Raw genomic sequence first — 25,873 nt, 5'->3', positions numbered from 1 at the left:
CAGTTTGTGCCGAGAGACTTTTCTTGAGCTTCAAATGTTTCTGTGTGAATATTTTTAGCGCTTCTCGGAGTTTTAATCCGTCCAATGCTGATCATTCTGTTGATGGTTTTCTCGATTTTAATCGTTTCACAAAACGTCTCATACGGCTCACTCTTTCCTAAAGCCCAAGATGAGATCTTTTAAATCGCTTGTTTGTTTGTTTTTCTGGCCAACAGTCCAAACAGATATTCAGTTTGCTGTGATATGAAACACAAAAGCAGAAAATGGACAAAACTGAGAAGCTGGAACCAATGAATGCAAAAAAAAAAAAATCACCTGACGATTAATTAATTATCTAAATAGTTGCCAAGTGTTTCAGCTCTACTCAGCTGTGCTTTGTGTTTAGTGCTAATTAGCAAATGTTAGCATGCTAACAGGCTAAACTAAGATGGTGAACATGGCCAACAACATCCCTGCTAAACATCAGCATGTGCCCAAGCATGGCTGTAGTTGTTTTTTTGACAGTTTATTGCCCTAGAAGTTAATCAGAAACGACATTAATCAATAATGATAGTCCTGTTTTTCAGTGCTAATGGATTTATCAGTGGAAAAAAACCCTTCCTGGTCTTAAAAACTAATCTTAATACATGTCTGAGAAAGCCTGATTGATTTCCTTTTTTAAAGGAGGAGAAAAAAAATGGTTTTGGACAATTTGTCTGATTAAAATAAGCCTCTAATACTATGTTACAAGTAAAAGTACTGCATTCAAAAACATTTAAGTACCAAAAGTAAAAAAAAGTAGCTTCTGAATCTGCAAAGTAACTAGTAACCAAAGTTATATTATAAATGTAGTGGAGTATAAAGTAGCAGAAAGTACCTCAAAATTGTACAGTATTTGAGTAAATGTACTTGTTGTGAAAGTACACAATGAAAACGGAAAAGAAAGAAGAGCTTTTCAAGTAATCAATGTTAATTCTGATATTTAATACGTGAGCTTCATTCCTGATAAACGCAGCAGAGCAGATGTTGGAGACTGAAATATTAATCGCTGCGTGAAATAACTGCCTCAGTAAAAGTGTTTCTGCTTTGATGTGTGTTTTTTTTTTTTCTTCTTGCTACCAGAGGTTCACAGCTCTGTAAATGTTTAACTAAAGATTGAACTTTGGTTAAACTTTGCTCAGGTCAGAGTGAAATGCTGGTGTAAAAGAAGAGCACCGGTCTCTCTCTCTCTCTCTGCAGTCAGATTCAGATTCAACCACAAGGTGGAGACAAGCGGCGTCGTTACAGGTGCAGGTGCACCTTTTCGTGTTCTGGGTTTAAATGCCGAATGCATTTATCATGTTGTTCCTATAAAGCAAAGACAAGACTCTAAAGTCAGATTTAGCCATTTTTTAAAAACAGGAATATAGCTGTGTGTCGTATACTTTTCATTTTAAAATAAAAGTAGTCATTTGCAGACACTGCTCATTGATCAACAGAGAAAAAACTGTAACTGAGCCGGAGTTAGCCGCAGATGCTGGCCAGATGTTAAAAATAGCATCCTGTAAAATAGAATAAAATCTTAAATCTTGTAAAATTCATGCACACAAAATAATAAATATGCACAAAACAGTAGGGCTCCAACTAAGGATTATTTTAATTCGTTGATTAATCTACTTATTATTTTGTCCGTTAATCGATTAACAGTTACAAAATGTCACAATTTACCTAAAACTCTGACGTCTTCAAAACAAAACAAAACAAGTTTACAATAATATAAAACACAGAAAAGCTGTAAATCCTCACAACTGAGAAACTGGACCATGATGGGAATGTTGATCTAAATTAATTAAAATATAATTGCCAATTAAACTAAGTACATTTACTCAAGTACTGGACTTAAGTACAATTTTGAAGTACTTGTACTTTCCATTTTTATGCTGCTTTATACTTCTACTCCATTTCAGAGGGAAATATTGTGTGTTTTACTTCACTACATGTATTTGACAGAAATAGTTAATATTTACTTTTCTAATTTAGATTTTACATTTAAAAAAAAACACGATACGTTTATAAAACACCAAAAAAGGAGGTAGTGGAGTAGAAGTGGAAAGTAGCATGAAGTGGAAATACTCAAGTAAAGAGTGAATGTACTCCACTGCACTTAGAAAGCCTGTGTTGTACTTTTTACTCCACTGCGTTTATTTTGACAGCTTTAGTTACTTTGCAGATTCAGATTATTAACACAAAATATAAATCATGCTGTATTATTATGGATTAAGCCGCCCAGCAGTTAGGCCACACTAAGCAGTGAAAATAAGCCCCACGTTTACCAGCCACAGCATTAAAGTATCAGAATCAGAAACACTTTATTGATCCCCGAGGGGAAACTCTTTTGTTACAGCAGCTCGCCTTTACGTCAGCGCACACAGGAACAGAAGTACTAAGCAAAAAAATATAATACACTATAATACAGGTCAGAAAATAAATTAAGTACCAAGTGAGTATAAGTGTAAAATAAAAGTACACATGAATTATAATCCAGTGATGTTATATTTCTGAAATGGGCCGTTCTGCATGATGAGCACTTTTGGTACTTTTAAGTATATTTTGATGCAAATACTTATGTACTTTTACTTAAGTTAGATTTTGAATGCAGGGCTTGTTTACAGTGTGGTATTTCTACTTTTACTTAAATATCTGAGTGTTTCTTCCACCGCTGTAAATAACAATATCTAATTATTCTACTCCTCGTAATCAAAACCATTTTCTGTGGTTGTAATTTATGGCTCAATTAAAAAAATAAAATAAAAAAAATAAAATGAACCCATTGCCCTTTTTAAACCTGCAAACGGCTGCAGCTGCCCCGGTGAGGGAGGGGCGGGCTCACCGTGCAAACCTGACGGCCAGACTCCTCCCTCCCTCCCCGCTCTCCTCAGATAATGTTGTGGGCACCTTGCATTGGCACGGGGTTTTTTTTTTGTGTGTGCCACACACAAGAGGAAAAAACACACAAAGTTTAGCACTGCATTTGGGATTAGCACGATGGCTGACAGCTGAAACCTGCCGACTGACAAGACAAAGTTTACAGGTATTTTTTGTGTCCCGGAGAAGCTAACTAGTAGTCCAAACAGGTGCAGGCTGGTTTTAACCGCGAATATATAGTTCATATAAAGAGATTAAGTTAGCCGAAGTTAGCCGAATTTGTTATACTCTTAGTGTAAATTTAATAAAAGTGTGTTTTAGGCGAGTGAGCCTTAGGTGAGGACAGGGGAGTAATTTCCTTCAGTTTAAGTATGAGGTTTGGCGCTGCGCGTACACCTGTGTTAACTTAGATTTAAGGCTTTTAGAACTACCAGGAGTTATTTTGTACCGCCTTTTGTTTATAGATATACATAGATAATGTTTATAGATATACATAGATAATGTTTATAGATATATATACAAAACAATATAGACAAAATGTGCTAGAAGAATAACAGTAATATAACATTTCTTAACATAAGCTTTAAGGGTTTAAGGTGGACTTGTGAAATTGTATTCCTTCACACTGTTATTTCAGAGGGCAAACAGCACACAGGGTCTGTGTCAGTCACTCAGCGAGGTGTTGGTAGTCTGATAACAAGTGTTTCTTTCCCCAGCACATGTAATATAATGTCTCAGGTGCCCCAAACACTGCAGGGGGACTCTTATCACTGGCCTACTTCACTCTGTAGTGTCTGTTATAGCTTAAACAAAAGTCAGATAACTATAGCTCTTTGTTTTAGTTGTATTCAGGCAATCGATTAGTCAAGAGAAAATGTATTGTCAACAATTTTGATAATTTATTAATCATTTAATCAAACAAAAGTGTCAAATATTCACTCATACCAGCTGCTACGTTGTGAGGATTTGCTGCTTTTCTTTGTCTTATGTGACAGTAAACTGAATATCTCTGTAACTTTTTTTTATTATTCCCACCATAAATCAGTGCTAATCACTGTACATCATACTGGTAGAACATATGGTTACAGTTAATTGATTAGTCGATCAACTGAGAATATATTGGCAGTAATTCTGATTAATAGTTTAAGTCCTTTTTCAGTTTCATTTTTCAGATGTGCTCAGAGGGAGACAGAGGTCCTGCTTGTGTCTTTTGTTTGCACACGAACGTGGGTGCGAGTGTACAAATGTCCGCAGAGCTGAACTGCAAGTCGATCGATTGATCAACAGAAAACTAATCGGCAACAATTTTGATAATCAACCAATCGTTTTAGTCATTTTTAGGCCCAAATAGCGAAACGATGCCGAACTTTCTCTTGTCCCAGCCTCTAAAATAAAAGGGTTTGTTGCTTTTTCTGTGTTTTTATTTTATTGTAAACTGAATATGTTTGTGTTTTTGGACTGTTGGTCAAACAAAACTTGAACTTGTGTGTAATATTTCACTATTTTCTGACACATTAGAGTCATTAATGAGATGGTTAATCAAAAACACAACCCTCAGATGAATCGATAATAAAATTAGTTGCAGCCCTTAATTTTTATTTTACTGTCTCGTCGGCTTTTCACTCGATGAAACAGGTTGTAGGTTGGATTAAGCTGCTTTTTGTACTCGGCTGCACTGATGTTCGTGTCATGGCAGCTCCTTTCTCCTTTAAACACACTTTTAAATTGGATCCACGTGCGCTGGAGAGAGATTTTAAACCACTAACTACTGCATGCGGGGTTTTTGTGTTATCCATCCGCTGCTGTGTGTGTCGCCTGATCCAAACACTGTTTCTCCTCAGTGCTGCAGTATTGAGACAACAAACCTGCTGACTTTTCTTACAGCGCCACCATGAGGTTTTCTATCTCCACAGCTGGATTTCTTTGAAGTTTGATACAGAAACTCATCCCCCTCAGGAGGATTTGTAATTACTTTGTTGATCCTCCGACTTTTAATCTAGCGCCATCATCAGGTCACAGTTTTTATTCGTCCAATACGTTGGTTAATGATCAAATACCTGCATAACTAATGACGTTCCCTGTGAAAATAGTGAAAAATGCCTGTCACTCTTTCCTAAAGCCCGAGATGAGATCTTTAAATCTCTTGTTTTTTTCTGATATTCAGTTGACTGTGCTGCTATAAAACACCAAAGTAGAAAATAGTCAAAGTTGCAAAGCTGGAGTCTGTGAATTTTTGGTATTTTGCTATTTTAAAAAAAGTGCTTAAATGATAAATTTATTATGAAAATAGTTGCCATTTAAATTTTCTGTCAATCGATTGTTCCAGCTGCACTTTGTGTTTAGTGCTAATTAGCAAGTGTTAGCACGCTAACATGCTAAACTAAGTTGGTGAGCATGGTTAACATTATCCCTGCTAAACATCGGCATGTTAGCATTGTGAGCATGTTAGCATTGTTAGCATGTTAGCATTGTGAGCATGTTAGCATTGTTAGCATGTTAGCATTGTGAGCATGTTAGCATGCTGATGTTAGCATTTAGCTCAAAGCACCGCTGAGCCTCGCAGAGCTGCTTGCATGGCTGTAGACTCTTCTTCGACAATTTATTGGCTAAGCAGTTAATCAGAAACAAAACTGATGGACTAATCGATAATAAAGTAATCATTTCTTGCAGCACCAATGGAGATATTGATGGGAAAACAGTCCGTTGTCTTAAAACTAAGCTTAATACTTGTCTGGGAAACCAGGTCTGAATATTTGGTTTATTTCTTTTAATGGAACAAATGTAGATTTTGTACTATTAGTCTGATAAAATGTCCGAGGACATTACTCAAGGCTGTGGTCTTTTTATTTATTTTTGTAAAGAAATGATTGGCTAAGCAGATAATAAGAAACAAAACTGACAGATTAATCGATAGTGAAATAATCCCTAGTTTCAGTTTCAAACTCTCAAACTTCACTGAACTTAATACTTGTCTGGGAGACCAGCACTTAGTGTTTTATTTATTTATTTATTTATGTAAAAGAAAACTTAACATTCATTCAGCTTCCTGCAGATGTAACGCTCTTCTGTGTGCACGTGAGACAGCTTATATTTGAATCTAACATCACTTTCAGGGTCAGACTTTAGTTTTCGGTCTGCAGCTGATTATCTGAAGCCGCTGTTTGTGTCGGCGCAGGCTGTTCGTGATAACTGCATTTACTTTCGTGATTAAATAACAACTACGACACATTAACGCATCAACATGCAATGCTACGAGAACAACAACAACACGGTTTAGTCATACTTTCATTACTCAAAATAGATTTTCGTGGCGCAGAGCCACAGAAAAATACAAACCTGAATTTCCACACACACACACACACACACACACACACTTCATAACAACACCTGCTGCTGTGTGCGTGTCGTCTGAATATAAAGAATATCGCCTCCAACTCAAACACTCCTCTGCCTCAAAGCATTTCCAAAAGCACTGAATGATGAAAGCCTGATCGTGCAGTCTGTCGTCTCTGTGCACGCGAGTTCCTGCTTTCTTTGCACCATGTGGCAACAGACTGCAGCAGAACAAAGGATTGTATATCTGGTGTTCTTGACCAAGAAAATGATCTTATTTTAATTTTTTTTTTTTTTTGTCAGCCTTTATCCTTCTGTCTATAAAACCAGGAGGCTTAAGTTGGATTTGTCAGATGTCAAACAAACACATTCGGTTTATTTACTGGTGAGATGTTGCAGGCCTTAATTTGAGTGTGGACATTTGACATCTGAACCAAAGCGTCGATCATTGGGAAATGCACCAACTGCCGTGTAGGAAGAGGGCTGTTTCAACATGACATGACAAGTCTTATAATGAAAAAAGGATTCATAAGAAAGCAGCGAACATTTAAAAAAAAAAAAAAAAAAAAAAAGATTTCTAATTCATTGTGTTTAATATCTGGTGAAATTGCATTGAAAATACCAAAGATCATAGATCATAGAAAAAATATATACAGTGCGTCTGGGTGATACTTCAGTGTTATCTTTTGGGCGGCAGTAGGGACTTGGCTTCGAGATGAAAGTTTCATGTCACGATTGTCCTGGCCGAAATAACGATATTATCCCGATAATCGTCAAAATAAGCTTAAAACTTAAGACCACCTCAGGGAAATCAGCTTTTAGCTTCTTTGTACCCTATAAATGGAGTTTCTCACAGTTCGCTTGAATCATTGACACATAACCACCAGCTGAATGCGACTGGTTTTATTTGATATATTTCCCCTTGTTATTATCGACTTAAACTCTCGGTTGAAAACTTATTATTTATATATCTCTGTGATCAGGGCACTCCTTCTGCTGAAGAGTGCACTCAGCTCTCAGTGAGTCTCCTCTGTAGAAATAAAGGTGAATATTTTGCATGTGGATTTCACTAGAGAGCTGATGGATTGCTCATTACAACAGGGACACGTCAGCTGTAACGATGAACCTCAGCACAAGAGCTGCCTGGTGGTAGGAGGCTAAGAATCTGAACTACGACTCCCTCCTCCTTCCCCTCAGGTAACATGATGGAGGTGGCAGGTCCCTGGACAGAAGTATTCGAGGGCTCGGAGAGGAAGGAGAAGGCAGGAACAGCAGAGACGTCGTTGGGGAGCTCCACTCTGACTCTGGCTCCTCTGGTAGCCGATTCTCCGTCCATACGCCGGTCCCACCCCATCCTCATCACCTCAAACAGGTATGACCAACGAGCACAGGAACGTGCCACATAAACACAGACGGCATTACTCACTCACTCACTCACTCATAATGGACGAGTCAACAGATTTCTTAAGGAGGTGGATGATACAGACTCAACTTCCGGCCGTAAGTCATCTGATGTTTAAAGAAGTGACTAGTTTCGATTAAGAGAACTGTTATGCCAGATACTCCCCGCCTTAAAGACACAAGTAATAAAAGTGTGATTGTAGAGCGGGCTGGGAGTGTGTGTTCTGCTGTTAGAGACACTGGGTGGAGTTGTGGTTTTGTTTCATTTCCTTGTTTCTTTACTTAGATGTGGTGCCTTTTTTGTTTCTTTTGCCCTGAAGACAGCTCAACTCAGCTTTATTTATACAGCACCTTTCATACAAACATGTAGCCCAAAGTGCTTTACGTAGTAAAATTACGCAACACAAACAAACAACCAAGAAAAAGAAAAATTATTTTGTAAGACTTAAATTTTAAGCAATGAAACAATAAAGTCATACATAAAAACTCCAATAGAATAAAAATAAAATAAACACCAAGGATAGAAATAATGTAATGTACCAACTTTACTTAAAATAATATAATATGCTATATTTTTCTTATTGTTTAAAAATCCCTTGAAAAGACCAAAACCAACAATGTGTTCGTCTCTCAATACTTCCTGACTTCCTGTCTGTGGCTCTCAGCTCCAAGCCCATTGGTTCCCACTGAAGACATAAATCTTTAAAGCTGCAATAATCTATATTTTTATATGAACAGTGGATCACATGACTATGTGCAATGTCAGTGAACATAGCGGAGCATTTAGCAGCTAAAGAGCCAGATGTTTCCCTCAGGAGCTGGTGGAGACCAAACACAGAGCTACAAGAGAGAGAATACTGGACTTACGTTCGCTAGGTCACCAGAAACACAACTCTAAATTCATGCTGAATGTGTAAATAGGCAATATTTTGCTAACATGTTAGCCATAACAACCATATACAAGACCATATTTCAAATGTGCGATTTTTAGTTGTTGTGAAAGCTTTAAAAACGGCTCACAAATATAAAGTTTCATGTTTAAAAAGGCTCAGTAATTTCCTAAAACAGCTGCTCATTGTAGTTTTTGTCAAACATTACTCAAACAGGAGGAAATGGTGCATTTGTTGGGGACTATTTCCAGCGGCGGATGAATCCACATGTGGTGCTGTAGTGAGTGTTTGGGGCAGCAGGACGGTGTGTGTGGGACTGAGGCAGAATAAACTACAGTGTGTGTGTTCATGGTGATGAAGGAACACGTCACCCAGCGCAACAGTGTGACTCGCTGATGTGTTTTAATAGTTTATGGACAACAATGGAGCTCTGCGGCACAGAGGAAGAAGATACATCAGGCTGTGATACACACACGATACCTGTTAGTAGATACATTCAGTGTTGGTTTGGGTCTTTTCGTGGGAAAAATATAAAATATCACCAGAATATCACCTTATGCTTAAATGGCATGTAATTGCAAACTGATTGTATGATAAGATAATTTGTCAGTTTCTTCTTAAATGATTTTGGCCCGGTTCTGACCTTGTTGTGTACTTTTTGTGTTTGTTTCAATAACTTCTTCCAGGGAGAAAGACGTAGAGTCGTTCTCTTCCTCTGTCCCATCCATACCCAACCCCTTTCCAGAGCTGTGCAGCCCCTCGAAGTCTCCAGTGCTCATTAGTTCACTTCCACCACAGTCAAGTGACAAACATGTAAGTTCAAAGCCTTGTTAGTAAGCAGCTGCTTTTTAGAGGTCTGTAGCATCTGAAATGGTTCGATAAATATACAGACTGCAGACTCTGGGTGTCTGCTTACTATGTTTTTTGTTCTTTGGTTTGAATACTTTGTTTCTTCTGTAAACCTAACTGACCTTACTTCCTGTCAGTGTCAAGTCAAAGGTCACCGCCATTGTGATCCCTTTCATTTGACCATTTTAGTTAAATTTTCACATTACAGACCATTTAACAAATTATTAATTAGAGTGATTTGGAGGCCCTGAACAGGTGTCAGTGTATTACCCGCTTGATTTGCCTGCTTCAGTACCCGTGAAAGATTAAATAAAATGGTCAGAGCTCAGAAATCAAGCCTCATTTTAGATTAAAATTTGGGTCCGCATTATATAAAGGACTTATTGACTCCCTATGTGCCTGGGCGATCTCTGAGATCAGCGGATGCAGCTCTGCTGGTTGTTCCTAGATCCAGGCTTGTGACCAAAGGTGACCGGGTCTTTGCTGTTCGAGCCCCGAGACGGTGGAACACTCTGCCTACTGAGATCAGACAGGCTACATCATTAGCGTCTTTTAAATCCCTTCTTAAAACTTTTCTTTATAGGAAAGCATTTATGAATATTTAATACATTGCTGGATTTGATCTTCTCACTCTTGCCATTTTTCAATTTTACAGTGCACACAGGAGAAAGTACGGGCAAAAAATATAATCCAATACACTATAAAACACTATAAAAACAGGTCAGAAAATAAATTAAGTACCAGTATAAGATAAAATAAGTTTGAAGTACCAAGTGGGTTTACCGGTTGATGATGATAATACAGTATAATAATACAATGTAATAATATAAGTAATAAGCAGTGGTGCATGTACTGTTGAGTTAAGTGTAGCTTATTGAGATTATATTGTATTATATTGTTGTTTATCTGCTGTTTTATTTCTGTACTTGTAGCACTTTGTAACCTTGTTAAGGAAAGTGCTATACAAATAAAATGTATTATATTAGTGTATATATGTAAAGGATAAATCTGGCAATATTCTGTATTTTCTTACTGTCAACAAATCCAAGTGAAAGACCGAAACCAGACAAATTAAGTATTGTCTGTGTATTAATGTGTATTCATCCGCCGCTGAAAATAGTCCCTAGCAAATGCAGTATTTCCTCCTCTTTGAGTAACATTTAAAAAAAAACTACAGTGAGCAGCTGTTCGTAGGAAATTTAAGTCTTTAAAAAGAATGAAACTTTATATTTGTGAGCTGTTTATAAAGATTTACGTCTTCGGTAGACGGACTAACACGTTGTTGGTTCTCGTCTTTTCATGGAATTTATTGACAGTAAGAAAAATATAGAATAACACCAGCCTTGTCCTTTGTTTGTACAAATCACATCAGCTGTGTTAATCCCATCACACCTGTCTGATCTGCACGGTCTGACAGGTGGCGTCACCAAGTGGATCCTTTAAATGTGTCTTAACTTGTTTGCCAACAGGGCAGGTAAAGGTTGGTTATGATTGTGACTGACGGGAAAGCTGTGTTGCCATGACTGCGCTGCCTTATTTTGACTCACAAACACTGGCAGAATAAACGTGTCTGTAATTACAGCAACATGTCGCCGTGCCACACTCGCCCCGGGCGTTTCATACGCAGCGATGGAAACGAACAGGCCCTTTGTGTAGTCCTACAGCTGATTGTTTTTGGGCGGTTTGTTTTAATTTTGCTGGTTTGTGTTAGTGGTTTTCAGTATTTCTCAAACCGCGAATCAGTTTTTTTCTTAGCAATGTCTTTGGTCATGTTTCTAGTGGCTGCTTTGTTTGTTTTATGAAATTAAAACTTAAGCTATACAGTGTAACAGCCTATATGGCCAAAAGTATGTGGACAACCCTGTCACGCACCCTGGGATAAATGGCTGTATTGCTTTCAGCCACGGTGCGTTTTTACCACTAGGAGTTGCTAAAGTCTGAAATATTTGTCAAATCCTACACACACTGTAGTTAGCTTTAAAATGACTGTGTTCTTATAATGCATGGCCAATCGTATGTCCACATACTTTTCTATACTTTTCTATACTTTAGGCTGTTTTCATGCTTTGGGCTCCTTAGTTCCAAAGAAGGGAAATCTTTAAGCCCCTGGAAACTTCACTGATAGTATTAAAGTAAGTAGTATTTCTCTATAACATTAAATATTAATGACTAAATAAGAAACAATCAAAGTAAAAAAATAAAAAAAAAACATTTAACTCTCACAAACTCTGCTTTGTCAGGACTGTGTGGGTGTGATTTGATCAGATGTGATTGAAAGTGACCAAACAAGCTGCAACAAACAATTATTTTCTTTATCGATTAATCGTGTTGTCTATAAGATGTCAGGAAATGGTGAAAAATGCTTAAAAAATGTTTAAAATGTCCCACAGGCCGAGGTGATCTATTTCAATAGCCTGTTTTATTCGACCAAGAGTCCAAGACCCAAAGAGATTCAGTTTATCATCATATAGACAACGAAAAGCAAAGAATTCTGAGAATTTGAGAAACAAATGTTTGATTTTTTTTGCTTGAAAAATGACACAAATGAGTAATCAGTTATCAAAATAGTTTCCAATAAATTTTCTGTCAGTCGACTAATTGATTAAACAGTGAAATCCCTGCGGCCAGGTTCCAGCATCTGGTGGAAAGCCTGAAGCCAGAAGAGTGGAGGCTGTTTTAGCAGCTAGCGATGGGAGTTACGGCCGTTCCTTTCCCAGAGCCGTTCAAAAGAACAGCTTATCGTTCTTTTTTCTTTCTTTTGTTTTATGGTTGGGGGTTACTCAGACTCAGACATCCCACCAATATAATTTCATTTCACATGTGTGGACATGGACTAAATTTCTCGTATTGCCAGACCGAAAGTCAATGATCTGCACTGTAAACATTACCCAAGGTGACGCCATATCCCTCCGCTTTGTCAGTGAATTTACTACTTTGAATTCACCCTCTGTATGAAATGTGTTATGTAAATAAAGTTGCCTTGTCTTGAATGCAATTCATGCAACACTTAGTATTAGAAATCTTTTTATCTCCGCCCACCTGATGCGACACCGGCGTACGCCGGGATAGTAATCAAGTGGACCCACTATGTGAGTCGCAGACAGTTGGTGACTAAAGTGGTAACATCACACTGTTCACGTAAAGGGGAATGGATTTAGGGCAGGCAGTGAAATTTGGGCACAATGATAAAAAGAACTCACCAAGTACGACTCGGTGCCTTTCGTTCATACCAAAGAGCCGTTGAAAAGAATCGAAAATTGTGAACTAGCAGATTAAATACAGTTTACGCCATAAAATCAGCACCTCTGCATTTCAGACTGCATGCACAGAATGAAACGCTAGTATTGAATGTTTTTGAATATCTGCTCTCTGCTATCTCCACTGTTGTCACGCAACAGAAACTGAATTTGTCCCGAGTACAGAGAAACATATTTTCCTCCACCTCCCCTGGACCGGATATTGAACTGCGTGGTTTCCACTGAAAGAATGTTCCTCCCACCTAAGCCTCCCTGGTTGATACTTAGCCGTTATTTGTCCTGACTGAAGCCGACACTCGCCCAACCAGTCAGGACTTGCTGATTGACAGCCGCAGGTTTCTGGTCGGGCAGGTTTGTTTTCTTTTGGTTTGGAGCATTCTGCTGGATCCAGACGCTGTGTCAGACAGCAGCACGCTCTGAGAAACATCCTGACCCTTGAATAACCTGCACCCAGTTCACCTCGGCAGCATCAGGGACACAGGCGGTCCACACGCACGGCTGCTTCTCCAATCTGATCTTTTCCTAAAACAGATAGGAGAAGTAGAAAGATAGGAGTAGATGTGCTCTGTATTTTAAAGATTTCTTGCAGAATAAGATATGAAACCTGGGATGTAAACACACTAATTTCAGTTCACCTCAAGACAGAAAGTTAAGACACAGACGGTGTCAAGGCCTGTTAAATACAGAATGACTGTGTCTGCCTTTGCAGCACAGTTGACATATTCTTGGCTTCACATTTTGGTTTCTTGTCTTGCGTGCAACTAGTTTTGGCATTGTTGATGCAAAGCCAGAAATAGTTTTTGAAGTATGAGTTTGAGTATGTTGTGTATTCAGTTATTAAACCGATTTTGTCCAACTTTTTTTAGGCCAATTCAAGTAAACTTTGCTGTACTTTTTACCCAGAGTTGTAATCCTTAAGAGTAGCCGCTGTATCAGTTAATAGTCACTCAATAATCTGCCTTTTTTCATCGACTCATGAGCAACTGCGATCTGATTTCATGCTGCGCACAGTGCGAGTAGTTTTCCACACACCAGCAGGGCACAGTGAAGTAGTTTACCTTGCTGAGGAGTTGGAGGTGTGTCACCTACATCTCTTCATCTAACAGCTCACTGTGGCTGCTCCATCTTGTTCCATTACTCCCTGCAATATTTAAAACTGATGCGCTGTCAGAAAAATGCTGAAGAAGACAGATGTCTTGATTTATTAGATGCATTTTTGATGAACAATCGCAGTCAGTGACAAATACATTGCGTTTCCTTTGGCTTCTTCACAATAAAAGCCACCCAGTCTTTTGCAGTTTGTTTTTAATGTGAAGCAGCAGCAGTAAGAAATGTTGGGTTTGCATTGGCTGTAACTTAATATGTTGTAAAGAGTGGCTGGATTACATGCTGCATTGTTTCCTGTGAAAACCTTGTGCAAGTGAAGGCAACTTGAATCCCGTGTGGGAATAGCTTATAATAAAAAATACCATAAAGACCATAAATTGTGTCACAAATGGGTTTTTAATTTCATGAAAATCTTAGGGGTTATGACATTTAAATGCAGGGCTTGTACTTTGCACTTTTTATTTTTACATTGTGGTATTGCTACTTTTACTTGAGTAAAGGATCTGAATATTTCTTCTACTACTGTCGTACCTCCATCAGTTGATAAAGGTGTATGGAGAGGACAGCCACAGCAGGTCGGTGTGGGTTTCTCCAGGAGCTACAGCCAGAGAGGTGTGTCACATGTTGGTCCAGACGGCTCACTGCAGCGATCAGGAAAACTGGGCTCTCCTTGAGCTCCATCCCACCCTGGGCCTGGGTAAGACTGTGCTTTAAAATGAACAGAAATGTAACCTAAATAGTATAAAATGGCTTATAAAACGCTGAAATTTCACACACATGTTCTGCTGTCTCCTCAGAGAGATGTCTGGAGGACCACGAGGTTGTGCTGGAGGTTCAGGCGACCTGGTCTCTTAAAGGTGACACGAGGCTCATTTTCTGCAAAAACTACGCCAAGTACGAGTTCTTCAGGAAACCAATGGTACGCAGCCTGCAGTGTGTTAAAGCTCATCAACCTTTAACAATACAAACTCTGCAAATAACATGAGAAGACAAGCAACTTTTTACATAACAGAACACCTCAAGCAGGAAAAGGGAGGATTTTCCTGCTTTTTATTGAACGTGTTGGTACAGTAGACGTTGACAAGGCCTGACGTCATGAATGATTGGCAGCTTGCGTGCTAGTGCAGACACGTTTACTTAATGCCTCAGGTATTTCATTACATCAGATCAGGTCTGTCGCCTGGGCTGTTAAACAAAGGTGACAGTTCACATTGAAGACTGTTTTTTGGTGAGCCTCCCACTGGTGTCTCTGTAAAGTACAGCCCACACTGCCTCCAGAAGGCACAAAAGTGAATTTGATCATGGATTTTCTACATTATACTCGTAAAATTATTCTTCCACTTCCACCATGTGCAAGGCATACAATTGCCTCGTGCAAACAGGTTACAAAAAGTCATTTAGGTCTTCAACTAACGATTATTTTCGTCATTTTATCGAGTAATCATCGGTGTCCGACTTTAAAATGTACTCAGAGGGAGACAGAGATGCTGCTGGTGTCTTTGTTTGCACATAAAAATGGGTGTGAGTGTACAAATTACTGCAGAGCTGCAAAAAAATAAATTGAATAATCGATCAACCGTTTCAATCATTTTTCACGCAAAAAAAGCCTAAAAAATCTGAAACAATCTCTTTTTCCAGCCTCTTAAATAAAAGGATTTGTTGCTTTTCCCTGTTTTATATTATTGTAAACTGGACTGTTGGTGATTACAAGACATTTTAAGACATCACAAAGTTGCAGTGGGCCTTTTTACAAACTATTTTGGACATTTAATAGCCTGGTTTTGTGCACACGTGGCTAACTTTGCATGACGGATTATTTACTGAAGGCTTTGTCTGAACAATCAAGTTATTATGTTGCCTCTAATACATCGTAAACAAAGGAGCGTGATTTCTGCAAGGTGTACTTCATCTGCATATTCAAGATAATTATGGTCCAAAGCTGAATCCTCATCAGCTGGAGGATGAAGTGAAAGCAGCGCAGACTGCAGCAGCTTCTTTGTCTTGTAAATGAGCGTTTTTTTCTTCAGAGGATTTTAATGACAACCTTCTCCTTCCTCTCTCAGCTCTTCTTCCCAGAGTGCATGATCTCCGACAGCGCTGATGTCAGCAAGGGGATGACATCATCAGAGCTCATTCAGGTAAACCGGCTGAAATCAGGAGCTCAATCACACTGATTCATGAACATACGAGCAACACAGGAAGTCATCAGTAAGCCTGGGTTCTCTGATTATATTTATTCAAAGTAACCGACCGACACGAAGGGCGAAAATGCAAAGGTGTTCTGTAGATTCCCATTTATATTTTCACTTAAATATGAAGGTTTTGATAAACTGAAGTCAAGATAACAGTAACATGTATAATAACAGCAGAGTATGTATTCAGTTTTATCTGATTCTCACTGAATCCTACCTGGAACATTATTTTTTGATGAATCGTTTAATCTATAAGACAAGTGTGAAAAATGCTCATCACAAGTTCCCAGAGCCAAATGTGACGTCCGTTAATGTCTCGTTTTGTCCGACCAACAATCCAAAACCCAAAGATATTCGCTTCACAAAGATAAAAAACAGAGAAAAGTAGCACATACTCACATTTAATAAGCTGGGAACAGAAAATGTTTGGCATTTCTGTTTTGATAAATGAAACAATAACCAAAATTATTAGCAATACATTTTCTGATAAACTGTTGAAACAGTTTTTTATGCCAATTTTATGTCCCCACACATACAAAATTAGCTGAAAAATTCGGTTTAAGTGTAACTTACAACAAACAAGGTCCTCTTGTGATGATCACAACTCAGAAAATGAAGAGAAAAATTAGGACAAAATGCAAATGAGCTGCTGATTATTTCCCACAGTCCATATACAAGTTTTAAATTTTAAGCAAGTTTAAAATTTTAATTAAACGAGCTAAAATAACGAGCCCTGTGTGTTCCTCAGAACCTGCTGAAGTCCGGGACCTGTCCAGAGATCCAGGGTTTCCTGCAGGTAAAAGAACCCAGTCGTAAGGCCTGGAAGAAGGTCTACTTTTTCCTCCGTCGCTCTGGACTCTACTGCTCCACCAAAGGCTCCTCCAAGGTCAGCAGGTCAAGTCAAACTTACTTACGTACAGCTTTTGGTCTCAGTTACAGTCTCAAAGAACTTCACAGCATCTACATTATAAAACAGAACCAGACAAGAGACCAGCAAGACTTGAAATGGATAAATGAAACTTTTTCACACTGTGTTCTTTAAACATGTATTTGACAAATCTTTTTGTGTGTGTGTGTGTGTGTGTTTTGGGGGACCAGGAGCCTCGGCACCTGCAGTATGTGGCTGATCTGGAAGATTTGAACGTGTACACTGTGGTGAACAGCCGTAAACTGTACGGCGCACCTGCAGACTTCACCTTCTGTTTCAAGGTATAAACTTCCTCCAGGCTTCACCGACGCGGGACGAGGCAGAAAAATGTCCTCAAACCAGACAGAACATTGTGTTGGGAATAGTTAGAGAAGTGTGTGTGTGTGTGTGTGTGTGTGTGTGTGTGTGTGAAATCCCCCATTAAGCATTCATGTCATTCTTGTGATTGTGGATTATTGAGTCAATACTGTTCACCGTGAGCTTTAATACTTTCGAGGTGACTCCAGCTTCTGCACCACTGACAGTGATTGAGGAACTCAGACTTTCTATAACTTGGGGGGAACATACAGTAATATCATACATACACACCAGTAATTTGTTGTATAGTCACAATAGTTACAATAGAAAATCTGTCTGGAAAGTTCCTCTGGACTCAGAAAATCATTCACACTCAACACCTGATACTTGTTTATAGTCACAACAGGATAAGCAAAGGTAAAAAGTGAGATGCAATGTTTTGTATGCAAGTAAGAGTTATCGAACATAGACAAAAAGACGGCATGATTCCTTCACATAAAACTGGAGAATGTGTGTTTTTGTCTTTTTTTTTTTTTGCTGAAAAATATTCATTGTTGGCCATAAAATCTATAAACCTAGTGTAGACACTTCACCATGCACCTTCAAAAAATTGTGACCGATGTTAAAGCTGCAAAAACTACAGTGATCAGCTGTTTTAGGAAATTACTGGGCCGTAAAAAAAATAAATAAAAAATGAAAGTATATATTTGTGAGCTGTTTTTTTAAAGATTCACACCTTCACCAGGAATTATTAAGAGACGGACGGCCACATTGTTGGTTTTCGTCTTTTCATGGGATTTGTTGACAATAAGAATATAGAATATCAGCTTATCCTTTAATTTTGAGTTAACTGTTCGAAAATTCGACGTTGAGATGAACTAACCATTTAATATTAATGCTGACGTTACAACTGCAACTCAAAGACAAGCTATGGTCACCTTGTCACTTTGCATTTTGTATTTGCACAGCCTTCCAGAAATCCCGTCCGTGCTCAGGACCTGAAGATCCTGTGTGCTGAGAACGAACAGACACGAACGTGTTGGACCTCCGCTTTCAGATTGTTCAAGGTTAATAAAATAATCCTCTTCTTTCTTTCTAACACACTGTAAAACCATTTTGCTAACTATTACTAATCAGTATTTGGGAGCTGTTTGCGTCATTTAAAATTCTGTAAACAGAATATCGTCCAAGTATAGACGGTAAAATCAATGAATAATTTATTTTGTGTGTGTGTGTGTTGTCAGTATGGGAAGCAGCTTCAGTGTAACTACCAATTATCCAAGTCGGCACCACGAAACCTGGAAGGAACCAAACTCACAGATGGCAAAGTGAGATCATCAGACATGGCACATGATGCAATGTAGAAATCATTTTGTGGTGTCACCTCACATTTATGCTGTTATACATGCTGTTTGTTTAACTGTGTGTGTGTGTGTGTGTGTGTGTGTGTGTGCAGTCAAAGTCGGAGGCGAGCCTGGTGGCCATGGACTTCTCAGGGAAGGCCGGCGGACGGGTCATCCAGAACCCAACGGAGGCCCAGAGGGCAGAGCGGGAGGAGGGACAAGCCTGGAGGGTGAGGACGAGGGATGGATGAGGGGGAAGGAGATGGAGGGAGGAGAGTCAGGCATGGCTGCAGAGCTGGTAGGGAGAAAAGAGGGTGAGCGATAAAGAGTGATAGAGGAAGTAATCATGCAGCTCGCAGAGGTCTGTTAGATGAGGGTCGGGGCTGGTGGATCCTGTTTATTACACGGTTCGTACGGGCATGAAAAACCTGGAAAAGTCATGGAATGTTGTTGCAAAGTCTTGGAAAAAAACGTGAAATCCTGAAAGGTTTTGGGAAAGTAATGTCAAATATTTTCAGAAATATTTCAACACGGTTCGATGAATATCAGTTTTAAACATAACATGCTAGAGCAGACAAACCCATCGCTCAGGTATGATGATCACAGGTGTAGTAGTGCCACAGTAACACTTCCATGCTATGTTGCCGGCTACGCTGGATATACTGTATGCTGTGGTTTTGTAAAGACCACGCAAAGTCGCTGAATGTTCGGTCATGAAAATTGGTTTAAAGTCATGGAAATCCATTGGGCAAAATGTGTTTGAACCCTGTTATTACAACTTGTGTCTTATTTCGTCGTTTTGGCCATCATTTCTGTCAGTTATATTAAGAGGGGCAAGAAACACAAGCAGTCAGATGATCAGACAGTATATCCAGATGATCTAAACTAGAGCTGAAACAATTGGTCGATAGTAATTGATTGACAGAAAAAGTAATCAGCAACTATTTTGATAATCAGTTAATTGTTGTCAAACACTTGATTGTTCAGGCTTCACTAATGTTTCCCTTGTCCTAAATTATAAACTGAATGTCTTTTGGTTTTCTGTTAGTTTTATATGATTAATCTTTTAATCGAGAAAATAATTGGCAGATTAGTCGATAATGAAAACAATCATTAGTTGCAGAGCTAATCTAATCCACTTTATTTGGCGGTAAACCAAATGTTAAATGTCAGTAATAATCCCTCATGGCACAGGAAAACCTTCGTTTTTCTCTTCCACTTAAGTTTGTCTAACCTGGAACTTTGTTTACAAATCGGCCGGGCCGATATTATTGGTCGATTTTAGCTTATCACAGATATATCAATGTATATGCTGGCTGGAGAGTGACAAGAAAATGCCAAAAAAGTATGGATAAATTAAGGATAAATGAATACATTAAGACACAGGATGAAGTGGTGACAGCCTATGTATTAAAAAGAAATTGATTTAATGTTCATAATACAGGCTGGCCCTCACCACACACTACTTCATTTATTTTATGTGTTTAGATTTTTTTTAAAGGATTTTAAAAGCTTCAGTTTTATATATTTGAATTTTCTTATCTCAACTTAATATACATGAGTTATTATATTTACATAATATATACAATATATATATTAAAAAACTTCGTTCTTCACCCTCCGCGGGTTGTCTCATCCTTCAAGCTCGGGTCCTCTACCAGATGTGTGTGTGTGTATATATACAGGGAGTGCAGAATTATTAGGCAAGTTGTATTCTTGAGGATTAATTTTATTATTGAACAACAACCATGTTCTCAATGAACACAAAAAACTTATTAATATCAAAGCTGAATATTTTTGGAAGTAGTTTTTAGTTTTAGCTATTTTAGGGGGATATCTGTGTGTGCAGGTGACTATTACTGTGCATAATTATTAGGCAACTTAACAAAAAACAAATTTATACCCATTTCAATTATTTATTTTTACCAGTGAAACCAATATAACATCTCAACATTCACAAATATACATTTCTGACATTCAAAAACCAAACAAAAACAAATCAGTGACCAATATAGCCACCTTTCTTTGCAAGGACACTCAAAAGCCTGCCATCCATGGATTCTGTCAGTGTTTTGATCTGTTCACCATCAACATTGCGTGCAGCAGCAACCACAGCCTCCCAGACACTGTTCAGAGAGGTGTACTGTTTTCCCTCCTTGTAAATCGCACATTTGATGATGGACCACAGGTTCTCAATGGGGTTCAGATCAGGTGAACAAGGAGGCCATATCATTAGATTTTCTTCTTTTTATACCCTTTCTTGCCAGCCACGCTGTGGAGTACTTGGGACGCGTGTGATGGAGCATTGTCCTGCATGAAAATCATGTTTTTCTTGAAGGATGCAGACTTCTTCCTGTACCACTGCTTGAAGAAGGTGTCTTCCAGAAACTGGCAGTAGGACTGGGAGTTGAGCTTGACTCCATCCTCAACCCGAAAAGGCCCCACAAGCTCATCTTTGATGATACCAGCCCAAACCAGTACTCCACCTCCACCTTGCTGGCGTCTGAGTCAGACTGGAGCTCTCTGCCCTTTACCAATCCAGCCACGGGCCCATCCATCTGGCCCATCAAGACTCACTCTCATTTCATCAGTCCATAAAACCTTAGAAAAATCAGTCTTGAGATATTTCTTGGCCCAGTCTTGACGTTTCAGCTTGTGTGTCTTGTTCAGTGGTGGTCGACTTTCTGCCTTTCTTACCTTGGCCATGTCTCTGAGTATTGCACACCTTGTGCTTCTGGGCACTCCAGTGATGTTGCAGCTCTGAAATATGGCCAAACTGGTGGCAAGTGGCATCTTGGCAGCTGCACGCTTGACTTTTCTCAGTTCACGGGCAGTTATTTTGCGCCTTGGTTTTTCCACATGCTTCTTGCGACCCTGTTGACTATTTTGAATGAAACGCTTGATTGTTCGATGATCACGCTTCAGAAGCTTGGCTATTTTAAGACTGCTGCATCCCTCTGCAATATATCTCACTATTTTTGACTTTTCTGAGCCTGTCAAGTCCTTCTTTTGACCCATTTTGCCAAAGGAAAGGAAGTTGCCTAATAATTATGCACACCTGATATAGGGTGTTGATGTCATTAGACCACACCCCTTCTCATTACAGAGATGCACATCACCTAATATGCTTAATTGGTAGTAGGCTTTCCAGCCTATACAGCTTGGAGTAAGACAACATGCATAACGAGGATGATGTGGTCAAAATACTCATTTGCCTAATAATTCTGCACTCCCTGTATATATATATATATATATATATATATATATATCATTACTGTCTAAATTTACTGTTAGTTTATTTTTCAACTGTAAAACGTCCCACTCAGCACATATCTTGGTCACAATAACCACATTTAGAGGTTCCTTATCAAAAATACTTGTATATAAAAATGTATATCGTCGACATGCTGCCATTGTTTTTTTAATTTTTAAATATTAATATTGATATCTGCATCAAAAATCCAGATTCAACCACATTTTAGTACAATGTTATTATTACCGTTATATACAAATAATGGTAAAACCTACAAAAATTTGATCCATGTTGTAATAAACCACAATTATTATTATAAGGAGGGAAAGTGATGTAAAAGCATGTAATTTGCAGCAATTTGTGACCTTTTTCTGTTGTTTTTGGTTCTCTTCTCCTCACTGATGCAGAGGAGAGAAGCCCTGAGGTGCAGTCTGCCCAACTTGAACTCTGGCGCGAGACCTTCCTGTGAGTCCACATGAGAGGAGACAGGGTCCAGATCCAGGGCTTCTGTATATCTGAAATAAAATCACACTGTGTGCTTGCTCACTTCCTTATGCTTCCTGCCTTTATGTGTTTTGTTTGTAGCCATCCACAAGTCCCAGCCGTGGTTTCATGGTGGTGTGTCCAGAAAGGAAGCACAGAGGCTGATAGAAAAGCAGGGCCTGGTCGACGGGTGAGTGGAGGAACAACTGTAAAGGCCCTTTTACACTGTACAGCAGCCCAGTATCCCGAGGAATTACATCCATATTGGAAGATTCTGCACCTCAGGATTTATGTCCAGTGCCAATTTTCTGTGTCAATACAGGAAGTAGTGTGGTCTTTCTGTACTGAGGCGGAAAATAAGAGTGTGGCGGATGGGCGTGTTGCACATTCGACTTTCATTTTCATGCAGGAGACCAGTGTTTGCCTCTTGTCACAGACCTGCAATTATAGGGGATAAAAGTCTGTTTCCAGGTGTTGGGGAGTACTACTGCATATGTGAGTTAAAGGTGGATAAAGTCTGCATCAGTTGGGGCTGAAGACTACAAGTTTGAACATAAAAAAACATTTGGGGGTGTGGAGTTAGAAAGAAGTGAGCTTACCAGACCTGTGTAGCTCCTCAGGCTACATTTGCCGCTTCTAGCGTAACACACCTGAATCTCCGACCGAACTGTCACGGCCGAGTTGCATTGTGGGTAATGTACTCCCTAACGTCCTGCTTTTATCAACAGATCTTGATCTTTCCCCAGCCCTATCTTAACAAAGTGTTTTAATTGGCTAACCCTAAACATACCTTAGCTGTAGTTTATTTGCCATAAACACAATTAGAGATTTTTGCTACAATACCATTTTAGAGGGGGAATGAAAATAGACCTTTACTATGTGGATTTTGCACCGATATGACAAAATATTTAAGTTAAATATTCTTTAATATTTATGTTAAATATTTATAATAACTTACCGTGAAGGCACCACTTGACTCGGTCCGCACCACCGCCTGCTCAGCTGTGATGCGCTCTGCTACATGTGCTGCAGACAGTGCTGACTGAGAGTTTTGTAAACAATGGAGGACCGGCACATTCCAGCTACTATACAACCTCCTCTGTCTGTTTGACACATTTGGACTCTTTGAACCAATCAAAATACAGCATAAAATGACACAGAATACACAGGCTGATGCGATATTGTAAGCAACATTTTTTTAAGTAATTCAAAAAAGGAAAACAAAACAAAAAACGTCAAAAAAGTTGATGCCAGTTTTTTTTTTTTTTTGTGTGCCATGATTCACCCAGACGTTAATTGCTCAATCTGACGCTTCAAAACTGATATTGAACTGACTGACACAGGCAAGACAAGATTGTAATAGACCCACGTCACACAGTGTGTTATCGTGTGTAGGAGCGTGAGCGTGCGATACATCTGCGGCTTTTCAAATTCCTTAATGAGCTCCAAAAACTCAAGTTGAGTTCACGATTTAACAATATATACGCTGACCAGTGAAAATGTATCTTTAGAAAATAATACCTGAATTGCTTCTCTCTCTCTGTGTGTGTGTGTGTGTGTGTGTGTGTGTGTGTGTGTGTGTGTGTGTGTGTGTGTAGGATGTTCCTCATTCGTGAGAGCCAGCAGCATGCCCAGTGCTTTGTCCTCTCGCTGTGTTACAAGCTGAAGACCAAACATTACCTGGTAATCCCTGTGAGTTCCCTTCAGTCTCTCAAAGAACCTCATTCTTTCAGGAACAAAACACGTCTTTATTGTGCATCCTAACTGTGACTGTCCTCGTCTCTGCAGTGCGAAGAGGGAGGCAGGAAGTACTTTACCATGGACGACGGCCTGACTCTCTTCATCGACCTCTTGCAGCTGGTGGAGTTCCACCAAATCAACAAGGGCATCCTTCCTGTCTGCCTCAAACACCCCTGCGTCTGTGTAGCACTCTGAATCCTTTACACTTAGCCTGTGTGACCTCTGCCCTGTTGGTCCACGATCCTTTTTAACGTAGCCCGTCTTCTTGGCCCAGGATCAGTCATCCAGACCTTTTAATTCAAGTCTAAAGTGTGGACCCCAGTCTTAGTCATCACATTGTATTGATATCTACGAAGCACAGTTGATAAAGAGCGATTACACGACTTGATTCTGCCAGAGCAGTGCAAAGGTGTGTAGTCTGTGTGATAATGTTATCAGGATTGTAAGACGTGGTGGACCCGTGGGAAGTGTGAGCCAGACTTGAAGCATATTGTCCGCCCCTCCTCTCTTTAGTATTTTTAATTATTTCGACTACATGTGCAGCTCCAGACAGTGGTTGGTTTTTTATTTTTAATTAACGAGCTGCCGTCCCCGTGGCGATGGCTTAATTAGCCATGTTGGACAGACTTTTAGCGCTTTTGAGGAAAGAGCACTGTTAATGTGCACTTTGATTCGCATCCATACAGCCATGACGAGAGGCGGAGGATGTGCACTGTGATGAGGGCAGCAGGAGGTCATGTTTGATTGTGGCTTCACCAGATTTCACTGACGAACTGATCGATTGTGGCCACCAGAGGGCGCTCTGAGTCAAAGCTCAAAGGAGGAATTCAGTGGTTTTTCAGCTGTGTAATGTAAGAAATGAACACATGCATTTTGATATTGATATTGAAGACAATTGTGATATTATAATCATGAAAATACCCCAGGTTGCAATCATGTAGCATGTAAATTCTCACACTTCTGACAGTTTGATGTTTTGTACATTAACTTCTTATTTGTGCCTTAAAAACAATGTTAATTAGAACAAACTTTAAATGCTTTAACCGTAAGAACTCTTTCATCGCTATATTTGCACAGTGACAGTGAAGGAACTGCATTGTCTTGTGATGTTTAAACAACCAAATATCTAAAACTTGCTGTAGGTGTTGAGTGTGAGAATTAATTCTTGACAGAAAAAAATGTTTTTATCACGACACTGAGCAAACTGCCGAGGAAGCCCTTGAGATGTGGTTAAAGCTCTGGAAAAAGCGGACCTGAAGTTAAGACTTTATTTTACAGGTCAGTAATTTCTGAAAGATTTCCTAATAATTTCCTCTGAAGTGATTTCTGGTGATTTCAAACTAATTACAGGCAAAATAGAGACTTTTAGTCAGAGAACAGTAGGTCAGCTGAAGTCTATATAGACAAACATACAACTCAACATTTAGAATAAAGTCTGCAATTATAAATGAATAAACATTTACTTGGGTTTAGATGGGGCGGTTCTTTCAGGAATATTCCTATTTTTCCTTTAATTAATACCAAATTACATAGTTATTTCCAGGTAAAGTTATTGGGAAATCACACACCTGTAAAATAAAGCGTTTCTGACCTTTTTGTTATTGGTGGTTGTGTAAACACATTTTCTTTTACTTTGAATATTTGCACTTACTGTTTGCATTTTATCACGAAGATCCGTTGCTAAAATGTCGGCATATATACAAACAGTCTCATTCGTTAAGTCCGAAGTTTACCCACATTGTTTTAAAATCAAATAGGGTTTGTTAGTTTTATATAATTTGAAAGTTTTGTGCCCTTTTCAGACCTGTTTTTAAATATGTTGAATAAATAATTTCATATTAAACGTAGACTTTCTTGCATTTAAAATGTTGTCTACCTGTATGCAGTTAACCAAGACAAGAAATATTGAAGTAAAAG

General features: G+C 39.0%; 1 protein-coding gene across 1 annotated transcript; it reads left to right on the top strand.

Moving 5' to 3' along the window:
* The first annotated feature begins 2,812 nt into the window (after positions 1 to 2,812).
* grb7 (growth factor receptor bound protein 7) lies at positions 2,813 to 25,799 on the top strand. Its single transcript, XM_044179020.1, has 15 exons — positions 2,813 to 3,049; positions 7,414 to 7,588; positions 9,194 to 9,320; positions 14,261 to 14,417; positions 14,518 to 14,639; positions 15,784 to 15,858; positions 16,661 to 16,798; positions 17,011 to 17,121; positions 18,106 to 18,204; positions 18,382 to 18,465; positions 18,594 to 18,710; positions 22,141 to 22,198; positions 22,319 to 22,406; positions 23,815 to 23,908; positions 24,005 to 25,799. Exons 2-15 carry the CDS (start codon positions 7,419 to 7,421, stop codon positions 24,149 to 24,151), a joined length of 1,587 nt encoding a protein of 528 aa, XP_044034955.1. The 5' UTR covers positions 2,813 to 3,049; positions 7,414 to 7,418; the 3' UTR covers positions 24,152 to 25,799.
* The last annotated feature ends 74 nt before the right edge of the window (positions 25,800 to 25,873 follow it).

This window comes from Siniperca chuatsi, linkage group LG20 (genome assembly GCF_020085105.1).
Source record: "Siniperca chuatsi isolate FFG_IHB_CAS linkage group LG20, ASM2008510v1, whole genome shotgun sequence".
NCBI classification, from domain to species: domain Eukaryota; kingdom Metazoa; phylum Chordata; class Actinopteri; order Centrarchiformes; family Sinipercidae; genus Siniperca; species Siniperca chuatsi.
The sequence above is the reverse complement of the archived record's forward strand: the minus strand, read 5'-3'. Positions and strand labels throughout refer to the sequence as shown.